The sequence below is a fragment of the Lynx canadensis genome, chromosome A3 (genome assembly GCF_007474595.2).
Source record: "Lynx canadensis isolate LIC74 chromosome A3, mLynCan4.pri.v2, whole genome shotgun sequence".
In the NCBI taxonomy this organism is placed as follows: Eukaryota; Metazoa; Chordata; class Mammalia; order Carnivora; family Felidae; genus Lynx; species Lynx canadensis.
This window is the reverse complement of record NC_044305.1, coordinates 14,808,847-14,831,083: the sequence shown is the minus strand read 5'-3', so window position 1 is coordinate 14,831,083 and position 22,237 is coordinate 14,808,847. Positions and strand designations below refer to the sequence as shown.

Sequence of the window (22,237 nt, the reverse complement as noted above, 5' to 3'; positions counted from 1 at the left end):
TGTATGTGAGGACATAAATTTCTCAAAGATACAGAACGTGATCCATTTTGTATACCTAACAAATATATTTTTTTTAATTTTTTTAATGTTTATTTTTGAGAGAGAGAGAATCCATAGCAAGCTCCAGGCTCTGAGCCCAACACAGAGCCCGACACAGGGCTCAAACTCAGGAATAGCGAGATCATGACCTGAGCCAAAGTCCAAAGCTTAACCGACTGAGACACCCAGATGCCCTCTAACAAATATAATTTTTAAAAACTGATCTTGATTCCAAGAACCTAAAGATAATTCCTCCCTACAGCAAAGTGACCTGGAGGGGACTTACTGCCTGTCTTGGAGCCACGGGCCAGCCCCTAAGGAAGGAGGTCCAAGGTAGGAACATCCAAACGACTGCAGTAAACCAGTTCCAAGCCCAACTCACATTCTGATAAAAGAAAGGTCAGCAGGCCCAAGAAGAGGCCTGAGGGTCCCACTCCTGAGGCTTGAGAGAGACTTCTGGGGCAAGTCTGTTGAGCTCCCACCCTCCTCTGCCCTCCCCACCTGAGCAGCAACATTTCAGTGTTCTCAGAAAGGATGGATTGCCTAAGGTGCCATAATCCTGCAGCCATGCTCAGACCCCCTAGCTCTCTCTCCTCATCCTAGCCCTCAAACAGCACAGACAAGAAGGTCAGCATGAGCCTTTACTGGGGACAAGCAGCACCGAACACCATTGCCCAAATCCACGGCTATATTCCCACGCTCAGGGCAGCAGCAGGAACAGAAGCAGAGCAGGGAGGGCAGTGAGAGCCCCCCGGAGGGTCACAGCCCCAGGATATCTCCCTCTCCTGGCAGCCAGAACAAGCCCCCTGTAGCAGCTCAGGACAGCTAGGACACCCGGGTCTCTGCAAAAAGAAGAAACATCAGGTCACAACTGTGCCCTCCTGGCTCCAGCTCCCCTCTACCCTAGAGAGGTTTCCCTTCTACACCCTAGAGAAGCATGGCATACGTTGCTCCCCAAAGCCTCGAATGGTGCCCTGCTTCCCAGATAATCCAGTCCAAACTGGTGGTGAAGGCTCTACTCCTTCAGATACCAACCTCATATCTCCTGGCATGAAAGCAGCCCAGCTCTTCCTTCACCCACACTTGCCCCACCCCCACCCAGTTCCCCAAACATGTCACACACATTCCACCCTCTGTGCCTGCTAACCACCAGACTCGCTGTCCAGTGTGTACTCTGTGCTATTCTCCCTCTGTCACTGCCCACCTAGCCTTTAGGACCCAGATCAGATCCCACTTCTGGCAGAAAGACCTTCCTAAGGAGCCACTCCCACACAGAGAGCCTAGAAGCCCCAGCTCGTCTATTCAAGGATTCTCATCTGTGACACGTGACCTTTTTCTCCCAACTAGCCTCTGCAGGGCAAGAACTTTGTCTCGACCTTCTGAAGCCCCCTGCCCAGCACCTAAGCCAGTGCTCGGCACCTAGCAGTTAAGCTGGCTGTTTTCAGCGATGACAGGCTGTACTCACCTAATTCAGAATCAGACCTGAGGGTCCAGCTGGGGTTTGTGGCCATTTCGGCTCGCAGAATTGGTGGGACACAGAAGCGGCCGCAGCCTGACTTGCAGCACTTTTCCCCGGCCTGGCAGTTCTCATCCGTCATGCAACTGACGATGCACAAGCCCACCAAAATATTTGGACAATCACCACTCCGCCCTGCGAGATAAACAGGCACAGGTAAAGAGACAGGACAGTCGACTCCATGGACTCCACGTTCCGACTGGCACTGAGACTCAGAGGCTCCAGATGAATCCATCCCTGACTGTAACTAGATCTTAACCAAACATCCGGCTGAGAAACCAGGAAGCTACAGCCTCTGAGAATAGGCAGGTCCCCAAGAGAGCATCTGGACCAATAGTTTTCAAATGGCATCTCAGGTTTCCCTATGGTGGTCCCTCGGGGCTTGACGGCTCTGTGGGCGGGGCTGCTCGGAGTCTGTCAAGACCACCACTCTCTCCCCCACACCTGGGCCTTATAGTGTTACTTCTTCAGGGAGGCCTTGTCTGCCAGACAAGGTTTGGTGCCCTGCTTTGTGTGCCTTTCATCAGAATTTATCACGATGCCTGATCCGTCTACCTTCCCTGATAAACTCTAAGCTACGTAAGGAAGAGAATCTGTCTTCAGAACCTTGAACCCTGCCTGGGAATCCACGTGTTGTCTAAAAACAACATCTGAGCCAGTGATTCTGAAATGGAGTTCTACAGGGCCACGTGGGTGCTTCAGTCAGTTAAACATCTGACTCTTGATGTCAGCTCAGGTCATGATCTCGTGGTCGTGAGATCAAGCTCACTTCAGGCTCTGCACTGTCGGGGCAGAGCCTGCTTGGAATTCTCTCTCTCTCCCTCTCTCTCTGCTCTTCCCCAACTTGTGCACTCGTGCACGTGCTCTCTCTCTCTCTCTCTCTCTCTCTCTCAAAATAAATAAACTTAAGGAAAAATTTTTTAATGGAGTTCTACAGTCTGGTAGAAAAGGAGCATTCAAAAAGATGTCTTTGTTTTTTAAAATATATTGAAGAAACAAAGAAATCAGAGCAGCAATGCTTTTATCTGTTGCATACGTGTTGCTAAGAAATCAGTCAGAAAATCCTGATCTTGGGCAACTCCCTCACTTTACAAACGAAGAAGCTGGCTCAATGAGAGGAGTTTGCTTCCCTGAGGTCACAGAGCCAGTCGGCAGCAGAATGAAGCCCAGAAGCCACACTGCCCATCTTCCAGCCTCAGGACCCTTCCTACTAACTAACCCACACTGCCTTCCCCTAGTTCTTTCAATGCCAACATGGGCCCCTGGGCCCTAGAAAGAGGGGTTGCTTTGGACTGGGGGGCTAGGAGGACAGGAAGCATGAGAACTCTCACCACCACCCCCCCCCTCCAGAAAGGGAAAGACAGGAAGGCCAGAGATGGCTCCCTCCCCATCCCACCCTGGAACTCAGGACTTCTTCCCCAAGGAGCCAACATACCTCCCTTAATGTCTCCACGGCAGGAGTGGCCACAGCCGGTGCTACAGCATTTAAGCCCCTGGGGGCAGGACACGTCCCCATCACACAACTCCTTACACGGAAGGGGGTCAGCCGGACATTCACCTCCAGGCTCTGCCATAGAATCATAGCATTGGGGACCAGAGGTGTTCAAGCCCAGTGTTTCTGGTTATTTTCACTGTGACTCTTGAGTGCAAAATACATCTTTCATTGTGTATGTTAATCCGTATGCATGCCTCAAACGTATATATTTACGTACACACATGTATATACTCTATAGTCTATTTCTTCTTTTTTTTAATGCTGGCCGTCAACTACTAAACTGATCTCAAGATTTGCAGTCTGGGAAACACTGGTGAGGTCTAACCCACTGTGGCATACGTACCTATTGCCAGCCCCACAGTCACTCTCCGTCCCTCCTTCCTGTGGTAGGTGGTGGCCCCCAGTGAGCCACACCTCCCATACTGTCTCTGGGCTGGGCTGTAAGGGACTTGCTTTGACCAACAGGACACCAGCAAGTGTGATGCAAGCAGAGGCGTGGTAAGCACTTGCATACTGGGGCTCATCCTCTTAAAACAATCCCCCCACCACCACCGCCTCCTTGGAAACCAGCCGCTATGCTGTGAAGCAGCTTGGGCTCCACTGCAGAATGATGAGATGCCCCGAAGAGACGCATGAAGAGAGGCATCCTGAACATTCCAGCCACCGTCAAGTTCCCCGCTGAGCTCCCAGCTGCAGGCAGCTTCATGAGTGACATGGCTGCACCATGTAGGTTATGAGAACTAAGCTCAGCCAACCCACACAGCTGTGAGAAAGAGTCAATTGCTGGGATTTTAAGCCACTAAGTTCAGGAAGTGTTTGTTATGCAGCCATGGACAACAGAAACACTTGCTAATAAAGCCACAGGTTCGTGCAGAGTCAATGAGCCCAGCCAGCTACAGTGAGTTGCTTCCCCATATTACCTTGTAACTAGAGGGACCAGAAATGAAGACATAAGCTGGGAAAATTCTGCATTCCCGACCCAGGTAATGCTCCTTTCAAACTGCCCCCTGGCTTCTCTTTCTTCCAGTGCAAAGACAGACATAACACAGGGAGGTAGAGCCGTCTCTTCTCAACCATGAGGCAACTACTATGAGGACAAAGTCAAGGAATGCAAAGGAGAAAGAAAAAAATAACTTCACCCTTGTTAGCATCATGGAGCCACCACACCAGCCCTGGTACCTACTTCAGGACCTTTCGCTATATGAGAAAAATGTTATACCGACTCCGTTAATTTTCTGTTGCACACAGCCAAACATCCCTGATGCGCCCCTTCACCACCCCTATGAAGATAATGACGCTCAGAGAAGTGAAGGGGTTTGCCCAGAACTACAGAGTGAGTCAGCGGCAAAGCAGGACACAACTCAGCCTCTTGGTTTGCAAGGAAGCACTCTTTCTACTACACCATCCTTAAAACACGCAGGCACCAGGCCAGGTCCTCTGGAGCAGGCACTCCCTAAGAAGTCACACCCAAAACAAACTGATTCACCATGATTCATTCATCCCAGTGTTTGTTTCAAGTTTTTGAAATGGAGAAAAGAAGTGGCAGGCAATTAAAAGCATTGTAGAAAACCAAAGCAGGACCGGCCCAGGACCTTTGAGTAAGAACATGTGAGTACAAATGCATATGGCTGCCGGGAAGTCTGCCGTGATGGAAAAAGCAAGTGCTGGACTCCAAGAACACGTTCAGCTGAACAATCAAGGTCTAATAACCCTGCATCCCAGGATTTTCCTGAACAGCCCCCCTTTCAAAGATTCTAGGCCAATGGCACATCACATCAAACCTGATTTTTAAAAAATTTTATTCATTTTTGAGAGAGAGAGAGAGAGAGAGCACAAGTGGGGAGGGGACAGAGAGAGAGGGAGACACAGACTCCAAAGCAGGCTCCAGTTTCCGAGCTGTCAGCACAGAGCCTGATGTGGGGACTCGAACCCACAAACTGTGAGATCATGACCTGAGCCGAAGTCAGACACTTAACCAACTGAGCCATCCAGGCGCCCTTCAAACCTGATTTTTTATCCAGAAAATATGGCCACTGTAACTGCCGATGTACCCCTCCACACCTCCCCTCCTGTTTGACAAACACTAAAAATCTATTTAACAAAGAACAAAGCCTTTCATCCACAGTTAAGAAGGCTGGGCATAAAAACAATCTTCCTGGTGAGAAAACCTAGCAACATAACTCCTCACGGAATTATACTGAGCAGCACCCTTCCCAGATTTCACCACTTTGCTGAGCTTGGCCCCAAAGTGACCAATGCCAGGAGCACTCTGCACTTTCTGCCCTCATCCCCGGGACCAGGCATTGAGACCAAACCTCTACTCTCTTCCACGACAGGCTTCCTTGAGGTCCCTGGGGTTTTGTCAAATACCAGAAGCATTGAATGGACTCTTGGGGAACAGGCTAAAGCCCTGAAGGTCAGAACATATGCCCTTTGACCAGGGCCCAGCATGGGCCCCCATGTCTGATGCCTAAATCCCTACCAATAATTCCCTACTCTCAGCTCAAACACTGGAAAGGGGTGTCACGACCTCCAAGCCGGACTATCCCATCCTTGTACTTTATACTCAACTGAAATCTGGCTTTCTAAAAGTTCTATCCATTGGCCCTTGTCCTATCCCCAGAGACCTGAGGAAAACATGGCTTGTGCCATCCCCCTTAGATAGGATCCTCTGCCCTTCACCATCTCAGCTTTCCCAGACTAGGTAAGCTCAGTTCCTCATACCGCATGGTTTCTAGGCACCTCACAGTTATCTTACCAGGAACCAGGATGAGAAATAGGGAAGAGAGTCAGGATGGGAATGGTCATCCCCACCCTGCAAATATATCTCTATCCCAAGACCCCAAGCTATCACCAAAAAAAAGTGGAATAAAAAAATGAAGCCCAGGAAATACTCAGACATAGGCTTTACTGCTGCCCCAGCTCCAACCTTCCACTATATCTGAGGGAAGGACTCCAGGTGCTGGCAGAAAAGTAAAACCTCAAAACTTCTTAAGCCAAGACAGGCCCTCAGAGCTATCAAACCTACTTCTCTTGCAAACAGACAGACAGACATCCAGGAAGAGGGGGCAGGATTGGCCTGAGGTCAATGGTGGCAGAATTGGGTCCCAAATTCCCAGCCCTGACACTAGATCCGGTGCCCTTTAAACCACATCATTATGACTCCCTACATTCCACGAGGATTACCCAAAAATGAATCAATAAGAGCTAGGACTTGCTTAGCTCAATTCTGACAAAAGAGAAGACCTAGTGGTAGACAGTTTTAGGGATTAGGAAAATGTATCAATAAACCAGTGTGTTGGGAGTCTCAAAGACAACTCCTAGGCTGGGTGATTTGCTAGGATTCACAAGACTCAGAGTACAGTTGGACTCATGGCCATGATTTATTACAGCAGAAGGATACAAAGAAAAATCATCTAAGGGAAAAGGTGCATGAGGCAAAGCCCAGAAGAAACCAGGCACCAAGAGTCTTCTTCCGGTGGAATCACATGACACATGAAAACACATGTGAAGTGTTGTCTACCAGGAATGCTCACGAGAGACTCAGGGTTTTTACAGGGCACTCTCTGCCTAGCAGATACAACTCTTACCAGTTACGGTGGTAGGAACACTCTCAAAAATCTAACTTCCCAGAAGCCAGCCAGGGCCAATGTTACAGCCAGGCCTTTCTAAGAACATCAATCTCAGGCCTGCTACATTAACTCTTTTCTCAACAACCAGCAGTGAGGTTTCAGGAAAAGGTCATCCAAGCACACAGGGAGCCCATGCCACCCATCTGTCCAAAGGATATAATACACATGTTGTAATAAGCAAAACAGTGGTCACAGGTGATGGAGAGTGATCACGTTTCATGGTGTGAGAGAGGGGATCATGAGGGATCCAAAGGAGACAACTCTAAGACCATAATCTGAATCTTTGCTCCAATACCTCTTCCTCCCCAAGTGCTCCCATCACTCAACTTATTCAAGCCACATACCTAAGCACTGTTCTTGACACTTCCTCTCCCTCAGCACCCACATCCACTTATTTCTTCACCTGTCAACACGACCTTGAAAAGTACTCCAAGCCTGCCAGTTTCCCACGTCCACCCCGTCACCACCCTGGTCTAAACCGTGCTCACCTCTCCCCCAGCCTGCCACAACGGCCTCTTAACTGGCCTGCCATCTGCTACATTTGCCCCATCCATCCATTCTTCACACACCAGCAGGGTGGTGATTTTAAAATGAAAACCGGGGACATCTGAGTGGCTCAGTTGGTTGAGCATCCGACTCAATTTTAGCTCAGGTCATGATCCCAGGGTTGTAGGATGGAGTTCCCCATCAGGCTGTGCTCTGAGCATGGAACCTGCTTAGGATTTTCTCTCTCTCTCTCTCTCTCTCTCTCTCTCTCTCTCTCTCCACCCCCCCCCGCCCCTCCCCTGCCCATGTGCATGCTTTGTCTAAAAAATAAAATAAAATAATTTTTTTAAATGAAAACTGGACCAGGACTCTCCTTCCACACTTCTGTACTTCCAATGAGCAAATAAGTGAGTGAGCAAACAGACAGGCCAGACTTCAGACAGGTGGAAAGCTGAACAGGGAGGCACTGGCATCACAGTCTAAGCTGTTAAGCATTATTTGGTAGGTTTTGTTCCGGCTTTTTAAATACATTTCTTCCAAACTGTATGACACGGACTGAATGTTCGTGTTCCCCTAAAATTCGTATCTTGAAATCTAACCCCCAATGTGATGGTTTTAGGAGATGGGGCCTTCGGGAGGTGATGAGGCCAGGAGAGGGGAGCCCCCATGAATGGGATGATGCCCGTATTGCCCTTCCGCCATGTGAGGTCACGGTGAAAACACAGCAGTGTGTGAACTGGGAAGCTGGCCCACACCAGACACTGACTACGCTGGCACCTTAATCTTGGACTTCTCAGCCCCCAGAATCATAAGAAATTAATTGCTGTTATTTATAAGCTACTTAGCCCGTGACACTCTGTTAGCGCAGCCCAAAGGACTAAGACACTACATTACCACACTTTGAGGTAAATTTCCTCATCTCCACTTTTACAGATGACAAAGGTGAGGTTCAGAGAGATGAAAGGACTTTCCTGAGGCCACACAGAAAGCAGAGAAGCCAAGACTCAGATGCAGGTGCAGACGAGAACTGCCTGAGGGGAGCAGGTCCCAGAGTCTGCCCTGAGCCCTCTGGAGGCTTGACTGTCCCTCCACTGTACCAAACAGACCAGCACTGACAATGGTAATGTCATAACCTCTGGCAATGTCAGAACTGAGGGAAAGCAGGAACCACCCAGAGCCCAAGACAGACGGCTTCCTGTGACCTTGAGTATGGCAACCAGTCCCATTGGGTGAGTGGGCCAGTGCAGGACTGAAGCTATAGAAAAGTCATTAACTATGGACACAGCAACCAGGATCGCTGCCGGCCAGTCTAGGAACCCCACTCAGCCAGTGCACTCTGGGAGAGCTTCAGGGGGATCACTACTGCAGCCTGCCTGGCTCGAAGGGAAGAGGAATCCCCATCAGGGCTGGCCAGGCCCCAGACCAGCTCACAAAGTGCCTTGCCTGGGTGCCAGCCTCACCCTCGGCCCCCGTAATTCAGCCATCAGCTTCACACACTGGGAAGATTGTGCTGGGCCCTACCGGCTGGCAGGGAGTGACCCGCCTAACACAGATTCCCAGGCTCTGTTTCCAGAGCTGGGCCTCAAGAGTCCTGGCAAGGAGTACAACCCTCTATTCTCTTTTATGGGCAGGGCGCCCAAAAGACCTGCCTAAGCCAGACACAGCCCCACTGGGTTACAGGGAAGGGGCCCACCGCCTGGGGAGGTTTGGCCAGAAGGAAAGAGATTGTCACATGTTGTGGAGTTTCAGGGTCTCAGAGAGGGAGTGATCAGGGGAGGAGAAAGCAATCCTGATTCGCAACAAAAGGAGTTGGTTAGAAACTGTACTCCTGATGAAGCCCGCCTCAGTAGGCGAGAGGAAGGAAGCTAAGTGTGTAATGTATTACTAAACACCTTACATACTTTGAATCATTGCAACAACCTCCGAGGCTTATTCTTTCCATTTTATAGAGAAGGAAACTGAGGCTCGGGGAAGCAGAAGACACTTGACCAGGGACACGCTGGCCAGTAACTGGTGAGCCTTCAGGTTTGAACCCGGCTCTCTGACAACCAAAACCTACTCTTTTCTACTGTAATATTCTGCCACATGCACTCAGAGGAGAGAATGGTTCCAGTTTCTTCAGAAAACATAATGGGAGGAATGATGTAAGACCCCATTTAAGACAACAAAGAAGATAATAAACCCTATCAAACAGTATTTTAAAACTATAAAATACCCTGAAACACACCAAATACACTTGGACAGTGGGAAGACAAAGATTCAACATAAAAATATCAGCTGTCCCTAAATTAATGTATACATCTAACACTTCTCCAATAAAAATAGCCTCTGTATTGGGGGGGGGGGGGGAGAGTGATAGACAGTATGATAATAAAATATATTTGGAAGCAAAATTAACCATAAAAATCTGGAAACAAGAGCGAAATGAGAAGGGGCTAGACACAGGAGACAGACACATTGTCAATTCCTAATACCTTTGGCGGGGGCAGAGGGCGGGGGAGGGCCTCTCAGGGAACGAAGGAGGAGGCAAGCAATCGAGCAGAAAGTTCTGTCACTTCCACCTCCTGACCTCCAAATTCTCTCCACTGTGTCACCTTTCCTGCGCCTCCACTGCCAACCCCCTGGTCTGACTGGACTCCATCCTCAGCAAGAAGCATCCGGTCCCTCCCTGTCTCTACTCCAACCGTACCAGCTTTCTTTCGATTTCTCTAATGTGGCAAAGCTCCTGGGATGCTCATCACACCCTTCGCCTGGCTAACCTCAACTCCAGGTGAAATGTCACTGCCCCAGACAGGCCTTCCTTGACCACCCAGTCCAAAGCCAGCACCCCCTCTTTCTATCTCTCAGCACCCATTAGTTTTCCTCCATATCCTTCTCACAGTTGGAAAGTGTATGTTCACCTGCTCATCTGGGAAACCTCTTTCTCCCACACCAGACCACGAGCTCCAAGAAGGCCGGGATGGGAGCCCCTTTGTTAACCACAATATACCCGGAGCCCATGCTAGATCTAGGAAACAATAAACATTCAACAAATAATTGGTGAAGACATAATGTGTAAACGGAGAATTTGGGGCATGAGAATCCTGCAAAAGGCAGGAGAAATCTCTTTCAAACACCTCTCTACCAGAACCAGAATAAAACAGGGCACATTTCCAGTAGGAGATGGCCATCCTAGGTGCGGACAGAGGGGACATAAGGCCTCAGAAGCAAGTGAGCAGGGAAACGCTTGCTGCCTCGCATAGGTACCGAGATTCTATCTTGCTGTCTCCCTGCAGATTCTCGAGCTAAGAATTAATAGAGAAGACTGCAGCTGACAAGGGGAATTGAGAATTCGCCAACAGCCTTCAAATCTGCCTGCCAATAAAGACACGCCAAGATTTCCATCCTGGCAGCCTCCTCTGCCTGCCTGGACCACATACCACAGATCACCATGGCTGGTAACCCTTCGTCTATCTTTTTTTAGAAAAGTTCTCAGAACATGGCAGGCACTTAATTATTGTTTTTCAAAGTAAAGTAAAACCAGCAATAAGATGGTATGGGCTTATTTGAGAAAGAAACAAGCAGGCCCCCAAAGAGCCCATGGGGCCCGAGGTAGCGCTTCTTACCCAGCTTTGGTTGAGAGACTGGGACCACACAGCTCTTGTTGCAGCCAAACGCGCAGCATTTCTTTCTACCTGGACAAGTCTCATCAGTGACGCACCTTTGGAAACAGGACTGTTTCCGAACAGCCCTGGGACAATCTCCTTTCCTCCCTGTAGCAAAAAAGGGAGACAGCCACACACTCAAAAAAGAGAGAGAGACAGATAATGGTGCCCGGTGGCACCCACGGGTGTAGCAAAAGGGAAAATCAAAGCAAGGAAGCCCTGAGCTTCTTTAGGACTCTCAGCTCTGGTGCTAGAGCAGAGACAGTGATAACAGCTCACATTTACTATAAGGTTTACAGAGTTTACCTGTGCCAGGAACCTCTCATTTGATTCTCACAACAATTATCCCCATTTTACACACGAGAAAATTGAGGCTTAAAAGCTTAACACTTACAAAGAGCTGTTTAAAGCTTACCTAAGGCAATCACTTCTCGGCCTTTTGGCTAAGATCAAGTGTAAAGCTTACCTGAGGCATGGAAAGCCTGCTTGGCTCGGGGGTCTACTCTTTTGATCACTACCTTTTTTTTCTTTTAATGTTCATTTTATTTTTTAAGAGAGAGAGAGGGAGACAGAATGTGAGCAGGGGAGGTGCAGAGAGAGAGAGAGGGAGACACGGAATCCGAAGCAGGCTCCAGGCTCCGAGCTGTCAGCACAGAGCCTAACATGGGGCTCGAACCCATGGACCGTGAGATCATGGCCTGAGCCGAAGTCAGACACTCAACCAACTGAGCTACCCAGGTGCCCCTTTTGATCATCTACCTTTAACAGTCTTCCCTGCACAGCTTTGCCCTCCAGTCTTCACAGGAACCCCAAGTTCAAATAAAAGACAGAGGGGCACCTGGGTGGCTCAGTCAGCTAAGCATCTGACTCTTGATTTTGGCTCAGGTTATGATCTCACAGTTTGTGGGTTCGAGCCCCGCGTTGGGCTCTGCACTGACCGCACAGAGCCTGCTTAGGATTCTCTCTCTGCCCTTCCCGCACTCATTCTCTCTCTCGCTCTCTCAATAAATAAATAAACATTAAAATAATAACAATAGGGGTGCCTGGGTGGCTCAGTCAGTTAAGTGCCTGACTTTGGCTCAGGGCATGATCTCACGGTTCGTGGGTTCAAACCCCATATTGGGCTCTGTGCTGACAGCTCAGAGTCTGGAGCCTGCTTCAGTTTCTGTGTCTCTCTCTCTGCCCCTCCCCTGCTCATGCTCTGCATCTCTCTTTCTCAAAAATAAATAAACATTAAAAAAGTAAAAATAAATAAATAAAATAACAATAAAAGACAGAGATCATCTGTTATGTGTTCTTTCCTGATAAAAGACAAAGAACTGGGAACCGAGTGATTAGAGACCCCAAAAGGGGGAGGAGGGTCTGCAAGCAAGCTAGATCTCAAGAACCAATCCAGGAGCACCTGAGTGGCTCAGTTGGCTGAACGTCTGACTTTTGCTCAGGTCATGATCTCGCAGTTCGTGGGTTCAAGCCCCGTATCTGGCTTTGCTCTGCCTGCTTCAGACTGTCTCCCTCTCTCTTTGCCCCTCCCCAGCTTGCACACACGTACACTCTCTCTCTCAAAAATAAACATTAAAAAAGAGAGAGAGAGAGCAATCTAGGAGGTAGGAAGCTCTCCAGGTCTTTCTAGCCCAGAGGCAAGGTCAGAAAGCACACCTGGATTTTGCCCGTCCAGCCAACATACCCTTCGGAATGCCTCCTCGGCAGACCCGACCACAGCCGTTGCTGCAGCACTTCTGCCCAGCTGGACATGATTCGTCCCCCCAGCACAGCTCTTTGCACAGGTTCTTATTAGGAGGGCATTCTCCTTCTTTCACTGCAAAAGATAGCATGCGAGATTGGGGTAACTGGCTGGGCCTCAAGAAACAGGGAATGAAAGCCAAGTGCACTTCAAGGATTTTTCAGGCTCTGCAAACATTCCTGTCCAATATCTCTGCAACCACTTTCTCCTCCCCCCACACAACCAGTGACACGCGCCCACCACGACTAAACAACCAGCCACTTTGTGGATAAAGAGAGGGAAAGGTTGGGGTGATCTTGTTCCCATTTAAGGAGCCCTAGGGAAAACCTAGAACCTCTAGTAAGCCAGACTGGAAGTCCTACCTCCAAGCCAGGAAGACCTACCCTGGCTGTCCTGAGAATCTACACATCCAGTCCTGTCCTACAGGGATCACCATTTCCACAAATAAGGACTCTCACTTCAGAAAGAGGCAGGGGATAATTCCTCCTTAGTCACTTTCTATTACTGTCAGCCAAGGAATCCAAGTAATAGCTCACCATGCTCTCCAGAAGCCACCCAGGATATCAGGGACCCAAGAGCAAGAAATGCCTTCAGGAGGAAAAGGCAGCTCAACATGACGATGGTGCTGAGAAGTGAGATGAGCACTTAGTCCAGGCCGGAGGTATACACCTTGCCCAGAGCATCAACCAAAGGAAGGGCAGGACTAGGAGACTGGCCCAAACCCAGCCCCAAAGTCTCCCCTTGTGCAATATCCCCCAGGATGTCTTCTCCTGACAAAAAGAAAAGTGACTGGTCGCTGGTGTGTGGGAAAATTCCTGGCACTCCCAAAAGGCACATGTGATGATGGTGATCAGACTCTGTAATGCAATACACACAACATCCCTGGACGATGATGAGGAACCTGTTCAGTAGCTGGGGAAATGTAGGGAGGGCCACTAGATAAAGGAGCTCTGGAAGGACCCAGCCGCAGCCAAAGTGACAGAGGGAAGGACCAGAGACACGACTTAATAATAACCAAAGCTAATAAAATGTACTGTGGCTCCTGTCCATCCTAGCAACCCAGAAAACAGAGAATGGAACAGACTACTTAGAAACCAGCAAAAAAAAAAACCAAACAAACAAACAAAACAAAAAAAAAACAACAAAAAAAAACACACACACAAAACAAAAAACCTACAGTAAAGCCATGTTTGAGTTTGTTCACAACTAATACAAATGCACCAAAAACCTACATCTTGGTCCCTCTAGCCCTACAGGCCATTTTTGGATTGTGTGAAAGCAAGCTGACAGAATCCAAAAGAAGTTGCTATGACTCAAGTAGTCTAGACAATATATACCCTCCTTTATCTCCTCTTCCTCTGCTTCTTTTTATCTGTCTGTACTATTTGCGACTTTAGGCAGGTAAGATATTTAATGGTATCCACTGACGCTACTTAGCCCAGTAAGGTTAAAGGGCAGAGGAAATTCAAGGCCCAAAGTAAAAATCTCCTTAATAGAGCCAGAGTTTGGTGCCATATAGTTGCCTCATCGTTTTAAGGCTGATGTGGGAGCATGGAGATAATTAACATTTGTTGATGACCTAACATCTGCTTTATTTGTATTATTTATTTTAATCCTCACAATAATCTTGCAGAGGTAAGAAAGGTGATTCAGAGGGGTTGAGAAAGAATGCCCAAGGTCATTAAGCTAGTAAGTAGTGGCTACCAGAATTTACTAATAGTAACAATAGATGACATTGCCTGAGGGTTTACTTGCGCCACAGTTCTAAGTGCTCTACATGAATTAACTGCATGTAGTTAACCCTCACTGCAATCTTATAGGTTAGGTACTATTATCCCCACTCTACAGATGGAAAAACTGAGGCACAGAAAGAAACGTGGGTCAGTTAGTAGTAGACCAAAGGTAGGCAGCCCAATTGCATAGTCAATGTTGTTAATCACCATATCATATTGAATTGGAACTCTTTCTACATGTAAAACTCGTGTACTTTTTACTCCCCCATATTGTGACCTGGTAAAAGGAACTTTCTCTACCACCCATAAATCGATCCAGTTCTCTTCACGGACCTCTTACCTCTAAGCCAGAGCTAAGAGGAGCTCCATAGCTGTTAACCCCTTGCATCCCCTGCCCATCCCAGAATCACCCCTCTGGGGATAGAAGCCTAGCTCCCTGGGGCTTGGAGTGTCCACGGGCCAAGACCCAACCTTCATTATGATGTCTTCAGATGCTAGAGGCAGCCCCTGGCGTCTAGGCCTGGAGGGCCCCGGTGGGTAAGCGTTTGGGACGGCATGGGCCAGACCCCCTCTTGTTGGGTTATCGGGTACCCGTAGTAGGCCCACTCCCTCCATTCCGGGGGATGAGTACGAGGCATATTAAAATCTACGGCTTTCAAAGACTGGACTGTAGGCGCCGCTGTGCTCCCCCCCCCCCCCCCCCCCCCCCCCCCCCCGCTCCCCAACCCCAGCCCAGGGAGCCTGCTGCCCTCCTCCTGCCCCACACTTCTCCACCGGCCTTGACCCAACGGGGAGCGTTCCGGGACCAAACACCCACAGCCTACACCGGAGGCGCGGCCCCGTCCCGGACGCAGCCCGGCGACCGCGCACTCAGCGCCTGCAGGCGTCTCAGACCCTGGCGAGACGCAGCCGTTTGGTTCCCATGGAAACGCCGCAGCTCCCCGCGGCGCGCTTCCGGGCCGGCGAAAGGCGCGCTGCAATGACGTCACGAGGCCACTTTCCGGCCGGTGGTAGAGTCGGTCTGAAGTTGTGGGGGCCGGGGGAGCCATGGGGGCCACTGGCGACGCCGAGCAGCCGCGGGGACCCAGCGGGGCAGAGCGGGGCGGCCCCGACCTGGGCGACGCGGGCGCAGCGGGGCAGCTGGTTCTCACGGTGAGGGCGCCCCCGGGGAGGCCGGGGCTGGGCCTGGGCTCGGGCCGGCTGGGCCTCGGGCTCCCAGGACCCTGGCCCGCGGGTGAGAGAACGCGGCGGCTGGTGCTGCTGCCCAGGGAGTTGGCGTTTTCGCAGTCCAACGACCTGGATTCAAATTCTGATGCCGCCTTCCTAGCTAGGTGACGTGAGCAAGTCCTGCCAACCCCTGAGCTCCAGTTTCCTCTTCTGTAAAATGGAGATGATTAGTGCCTGCCTCATAAAGTTGTGGGGATGGGGTGTAAGTACGAGGAAAGCGCCCAGCACACCACCGGCCCCAGAGTAGCCAGCCCCTCGGTAAACACTGGTTACCTTCCTCCTGCCGTTCCAGAAAAGGTGGGGTTGGGACCTTTCGAGGCAGGAAACTTTTCTTCAGTTCCTCCTCCCGGGCAGGGCCTTTCAACCGCTGCCCTCCCGCCAACCCCGTCCCAGAGAAGCGGGGATGTTTACGTTTAAGTTCATCTCCACCCTCCACCCCAGTGTCATGGACCTCAGTGACACCCGTTCCCTTGGTCCCCACAGAACCCTTGGAACATAATGATAAAGCACCGGCAGGTGCAGCGAAGGGGCCGCCGCTCACAGATGACGACAAGGTAAGGCTGGTCTTGCGTATTTACCTCCCAGGCATTGGCTTGGATGGCACCTTTGGGGTCCCCACTGCACCGAGCTGAGAAGAGATAATGAGCCATTGGAAAGAGCACTGGACTAAGAAAGAGGAGACTAAGATTCTGTAACTCTGTGTGACCTTGGTTGAATCATTGTCTCCTCTGAACTGATGTACCAAATGAGGGGTAGTCATGGATTCAACCGTGCCTAAGATCCCTAACACTCACTGGCTCTGTGGTTGAGGGCTATAAAGAGATCCAGAGGGACGCCTGGGTGGCCCAGTCGGTTAAGCGTCCAACTTCGGCTCAGGTCATGATCTCATAGTTCATGGGTTCCAGCCCCTTATTGGGCTCTGTGCTGACAGCTCGGAGTGTAGAGCTTGCTTTGGATTCTGTGCCTCTCTCTCTCTGCCCGTCCCCTACTCACTCACTCTCTCTCTCTCTCTCTCTCTCTCTCAAAAATAAATATTTAAAAAATTTAATAAATAAACTGCTAAAAAGAAAGAATAGCATGGAGGTTCAGAAAAAAGTGGGGCTAGTAGTATTTATCTCCGTGAAGGGAGAGAGTACAAGATAGGCCTATAGGATGTGGATTATATTTCTTGACTCGGGTAGTGATTAAATGGATGTTCACTAAAACTATTTGTTAAAGCATATAGATTTTGTATTTCATAAAACACTTTAAGAATAATGCTCATTTCGGGGCGCCTGGGTGGCTCAGTAGGTTGAGCGTCTGACTTGGGCTCAGGTCATGATCTTGCGGTCTGTGAGTTCGAGCCCTGCGTCAGGCTCTGTGCTGACAGCTCAGAGCCTGGAGCCTGCTTCGGATTCTGTGTCTCCCTCTCTCTCTGCCCCTCCCCCGCTCGTGCTCTGTCTCTGTCAAAAATAAATAAAACATTTAAAAAAAGAATGCTCATTTCATGGGCAAAAGACATGAATGTCTTCTCCAAAGAAGACATCCAGATGGCCAATCGACACATGAAAAAATGCGCCACATCACTCATCATCAGGGAAATACAAATCAAAACCACAATGAGATACCGCCTCACACTTGTCAGAATGGCTAACATTAACAACTCAGACAACAACAGATGTTGGCGAGGATGCGGAGAAAGAGGATCTCTTTTGCACTACTGGTGGGAATGCAAACTGGTGCAGCCACTCTGGAAAACAGTATGGAGGTTCCTCAAAAAATTAAAAATATAACTACCCTACAACCCAGCAATAGCACTACTAGGTATTTATCCAAGGGATACAGGTGTGCTGTTTCGAAGGGGCACATGCACCCCAATGTTTATAGCAGCACTATCAACAATAGCCAAAGTATGGAAAGAGCTCAAATATCCATCGATGGATAAATGGATAAAGAAGATGCGGTATATATATATATATATATATGCATACACATACACACACACGATGGAGTATTACTCAGCAGTAAAAAAGAATGAAATCTTTTGCAACTACGTGGATGGAACTAGAGGGTATTATGCTAAGTAAAATTAGAGAAAGACAAATATCACATGAGGAATTTAAGATACAAAACAGATGAAAATAAGGGAAGGGAAGCAAAAATAATATAAAAACAGGAAGGGGGACAAAACATAAGAGACTCTTAAATATAGAGAGCAAACAGGGTTGCTGGAGGGGTTGTGGGAAGGGGGATGGGCTAAATGGGTAAGGGGCATTAAGGAACCTACTCCTGAAATCATTGTTGCACTGGGGCGCCTGGGTGGCGCAGTCGGTTAAGCGTCCGACTTCAGCCAGGTCACGATCTCGCAGTCCGGGAGTTCGAGCCCCGCGTCGGGCTCTGGGCTGATGGCTCAGAGCCTGGAGCCTGTTTCCGATTCTGTGTCTCCCTCTCTCTCTGCCCCTCCCCCGTTCGTGCCCTGTGTCTCTCTGTCCCAAAAATAAATAAACGTTGAAATCATTGTTGCACTATATGCTAACTAACTTGGGTGTAAATTAAAAAAATAATTTTTTTAGAAAAGTAATGCTCATTTCACAGGTTATTATGAAAATGGAATAAAGCCATACATCTGTGTAGTGTATACTACATCTGGGCACATAGCTTGTTTTCAGTAGAAGCTATCTATTATTCTCATTAAAGGAGTTTGTGTCAGGGGCGCCTGGGTGGCTCAGTTGGTTGAGCGTTCGACTTCAGCTCAGGTCGTGATCTCATGGTCTGTGGGTTTGAGCCCCACGTCAGGCTCTGTGCTGACAGCTCAGAGCCTGGAGCCTATTTCGGATTCTGTGTCTCCCTCTCTCTCTGCCCCTCCCCTGTTCATGCTCTGTCTCTGTCTCAAGAATAAATAAACATAGGGGCACCTGGGTGGCTCAGTCGGTTGAGTGTCCAACTTCAGCACAGGTCGTGATCTCATGGTTCGTGGGTTCGAGCCCCACGTCAGGCTCTGCACTGACAGCTCAGAGCCTGGAGCCTGCTTCTGATTCTGTGTCTCCCTCTCTCTCTGCCCCTCCCTGGGGCATTAAATAAATAAATAAATTTATTTTTTTTGTCTGTCTCAGAAATAAATAAACATTAAAAAAATTTTTTTTTAATAAATAAAGGGGTTTATGTCAATAATTGGCTGGGCAGACCAGGAAAGATATGTTTGGGACATGATCCCTAACTATGTCTCCCTCCTGAATGCAGTTTCACAGATCCTGCTATCTCCATGGACCTCCTTCGAGCTGTTCTCCAGCCTAGCATCAATGAGGAGATCCAGACTGTCTTCAACAAGTACATGAAGGTGAGAGGGACACAGCAGTAAAAAATTAAGACGGACAAAGATTCACGGACAGGTCTTTCCTGCATCACAATCCCCCTGGCTCTCTCTAGTGCACAGATGTGTAAAGGTTTCCTATTCTGAATCCCTGAGAACTTTTCTCCCCTCTTTGGGGGGTAATTTGAATACCTCTTTGTCAAGTCATTATGAGCATAAAATGATTTAAGTGTAATGTGCTCAGCACTGTGCTTCGAACAAGTGTTTTTATTTGTTTAGTAGTATCACCATTATTATTATTTAAAATTCCTTTTGGGGCACCTGGGTGGTTCATTTGGTTAAGCATGCAACTCTTGGTTTTGGCTTAGGTCATGATCTCATGGTTCATGAGTTCAAGCCTCACGTCAGGCTCCATGGTGCAGAGCCTGCTTGGGATTCTCTGTCTCCCTGTTTCTCTGCTCCTCCCCCCCTCCCTCCATCTCTAAATTAATTAAAATTTTAAAAATTCCTTGCTAGACCTATAAATAAACGTCTACATGACTCTACCTGATTGTCCCGTAGATATTTCAAACTCAGCATATTCAGAACTGAACTGTTTTTCTTCCTAAACCTTTTCCTCTTCTTGTATTTGTTTAATCATTCAAGAAGTATTTACTGAGAACCCACCATAATAGCAGGCACTGAATGTTCAAGGCACTGAGGATGTAGCAATGACCAAAATGACAGTGTCCTTGTTCTCTTTAAACTGATATGTACTGCATTAGGAACACCAGAGAGAAGGGGGAGAGTGACCAGTGGGGAGCAGTTCTAGTTCATAGAGTGTATCTAGGAAAGCCACACGTGAGCAGAGACTTGAATAAAGTGAGGAAAATACAAGCTATGTGGACACATCAGGGAAAAGCAGTCCAGGTAGAGGGAACAAGGGCAAAATCCCTCAGGCATGAGTATGCTTGGCACATTCAAAGCAACAAAGTCAGGACCCCTGGCTGGCTCAGAAGAGAAGGCTGGCTGGCAACCCTTGATCTCAGGGTCATGAGTTCAAGCTCCATGTTGGGTGTAGACATTACTTAAATAAAACTTTGAAAAAAAAAAGAGCAACAAAGTTGCCTGTGTGGCTAGAACCAACTGAGCCAGTAGGAGGGTAATGAGGTAATCAGAGAGGAAATAGGGGCCCCTTTCATGCAGAACCTTTGAGGCCACAGTAAGGACTTTGGGGTTTACTCTGAGTAAAATAGAAGCTCTTGGAGAGTTTTGAGCAGAGTACTTATCTGAATTTTTTTTTAATTTTTTTAATGTTTATTTATTATTGAGAAACAGGGAGACACAGAGTGTGAGCCAAGGGAGGGGCAGAGAGAGAGGGAGACACAGAATCTGAAGCAAGTTCCAGGCTCTGAGCTGTCAGCACAGAGCCCGACGCAGGGCTCGAACTCACAAACGATGAGATCATGACCTGAGCTGAAGTCAGATGCTTAACCGACTGAACCACCCAGGTACCCCTGATCTGAATATTTTTAAAGGGTCACTCTGATGTGAAAAGAAGCAGCTGCAGGAGGACCAGTTAGGAGGCTTGAGATGATAGTGGCTTGAGTGTTAACAGTAAAGGTGTTGGGAGTCGGATTCCATGTGCATTTTTTTTTAAGTTTTTATTTTGAGAGAGAGCCCATGAGCGCACGCACATGATTGTGCATGAGTGGGGGGTGAGGAAGGTGGGGGCAGAGAGGGAGAGAGAATCCCAAGCAGGCTTAGCTGTGTCAGCACAGAGCCCAATGTGGGGCTTAATCCCACAAACCACGAGACTGTGACCTGAGCCGAAATCAAGTCAGATGCTTAACTGACTGAGCCACCCAGGCGCCCCAGATTCTGTGTGTATTTTATTTTATTTTATTTTATTTTATTTTATTTTATTTTATTTTATTTTATTTTATTTTTATTCTGTTCTATTCTATTCTATTCTATTCTAGTGTGTATTTTAAAGGTGCCAACAAGATTTGCTGGCAATTCAGATGTGTGGGGTAAAAGAGCAGAAGTAAACAATTTCTGAGTTATCTGCCCTGGGCAGCTATAAAAATAGCATTGCCACTGACTTGCTATGAGGAAAGCAGGAACGAGTGAGGGAATCGGGAGCTCAGTTTTGGAGCTCAGTGTGAAGTTTGAATGGGACTACCATTCAGTTAGAAACTGGAAACCAAGAACTCTGCCTTTCCTTCACCTTCCCCATCCAGTCACGGAGTCCTGTACCTTCCACTTCATCGTCCGTCACACATGCCTTCATCACCTGTCTTCTTCCTTGCCTCTGCCTTGGTTCAGGCTTTCATCTTCTCTCACCCAGGCTCTGGCTGTAACTGCCGCTCTTTCAACTCACCTTCCATACAGCTGCCAGTGACATCTAAGGTGTAAATCTCAGGGTGTCACTTCCCTATTTAAAATCCCTCGGTGACTTTCCATTGCCTTCTGGGTGAAATCGAGATTCCTTAACATGGCGTATATGGCCCACTGTGATCAGACCCCAGCCACCCCTCCCCATATACCCGGTTATTACCACCCCTAAATATTGCATGTTCCAGAATGCACCATGTATTCTCATGCCTGCACACGTTTACATATGCAGAAGTAAAGAGGTTAATCCACTAGGAAAAGGCTAGGCCAGGAGTCAGTCTAGGATTGCCAGTCTCCAAAGCCCTTTCCTTATCATTTCCCAATAGTGGATACCGTGATTCAAGAACTTTCTCTCCTGGACAAATGCTGGATGAACACAATTAGTGGCTCTGTGCTCCCTTCTTATGTAGTCTGTCGAGATACCTCCTTATTGGGGCACTTGGGTGGTTTAGTCAGTTAAGCGTCCAACTCTTGATTTCAGCTCGGGTCATGATCTCATGGTTTGTGTTATCGAGCCCCACATCCAGCTCTGGGCTAACAGCACAGAACCTGCTTGGAATTCTTTATCTTCCTCTCTTTCTGCTCTACCCCCTGCCCACCCCCATTCTCTCTCTCCCTCTCTCTCTCTGCTCCTCCCCCACCTCGTGCTCTCTGTCTCACAAAATAAATTAATAAACTTAAAAAATGTATATCTCCTGGGGCGCCTGGGTGGCGCAGTCGGTTAAGCGTCCGACTTCAGCCAGGTCACGATCTCGCGGTCCGTGAGTTCGAGCCCCGCGTCGGGCTCCGGGCTGATGGCTCGGAGCCTGGAGCCTGTTTCCGATTCTGTGTCTCCCTCTCTCTCTGCCCCTCCCCCGTTCATGCTCTGTCTCTCTCTGTCCCAAAAATAAATAAACGTTGAAAAAAAATTTAAAAAAAAAAATGTATATCTCCTTATCACCCTTGTTTTCAGATAAGAGACTTGATTATATCACTGCTTCAGATAAGTTCACACTGTTGATTGACCTCTTCTGTCTATCCATTGTTTTAAAAATGTTTAGGGTAGTAACTTCTAGCCAT

General features: G+C 48.5%; 2 protein-coding genes across 2 annotated transcripts in view; one reads left to right on the top strand and one right to left on the bottom strand.

Annotated features, from left to right (window-relative positions):
- Positions 1-221: 221 nt before the first annotated feature.
- On the bottom strand, positions 222-14,935 carry WFDC3 (WAP four-disulfide core domain 3). Its single transcript, XM_032592557.1, has 6 exons — positions 13,090-14,935; positions 12,497-12,628; positions 10,774-10,920; positions 2,991-3,122; positions 1,505-1,690; positions 222-881 (listed from the first exon to the last, which is right to left on the bottom strand). The coding sequence occupies exons 1-6, from the start codon at positions 13,166-13,168 to the stop codon at positions 865-867; spliced, it is 693 nt and encodes a 230-aa protein (XP_032448448.1). The 5' UTR covers positions 13,169-14,935; the 3' UTR covers positions 222-864.
- Positions 14,936-15,318: 383 nt separating this feature from the next.
- DNTTIP1 (deoxynucleotidyltransferase terminal interacting protein 1) overlaps positions 15,319-22,237 on the top strand; it is a 28,336-nt gene continuing 21,417 nt past the window's right edge. Inside the window, exons 1-3 of the mRNA XM_030309504.1 lie at positions 15,319-15,438; positions 15,997-16,067; positions 18,733-18,829. Of these exons, the coding sequence (XP_030165364.1) occupies positions 15,334-15,438; positions 15,997-16,067; positions 18,733-18,829 (273 nt within the window). The 5' untranslated portion in view covers positions 15,319-15,333. The remainder of the gene's footprint in view (positions 15,439-15,996; positions 16,068-18,732; positions 18,830-22,237) is intronic.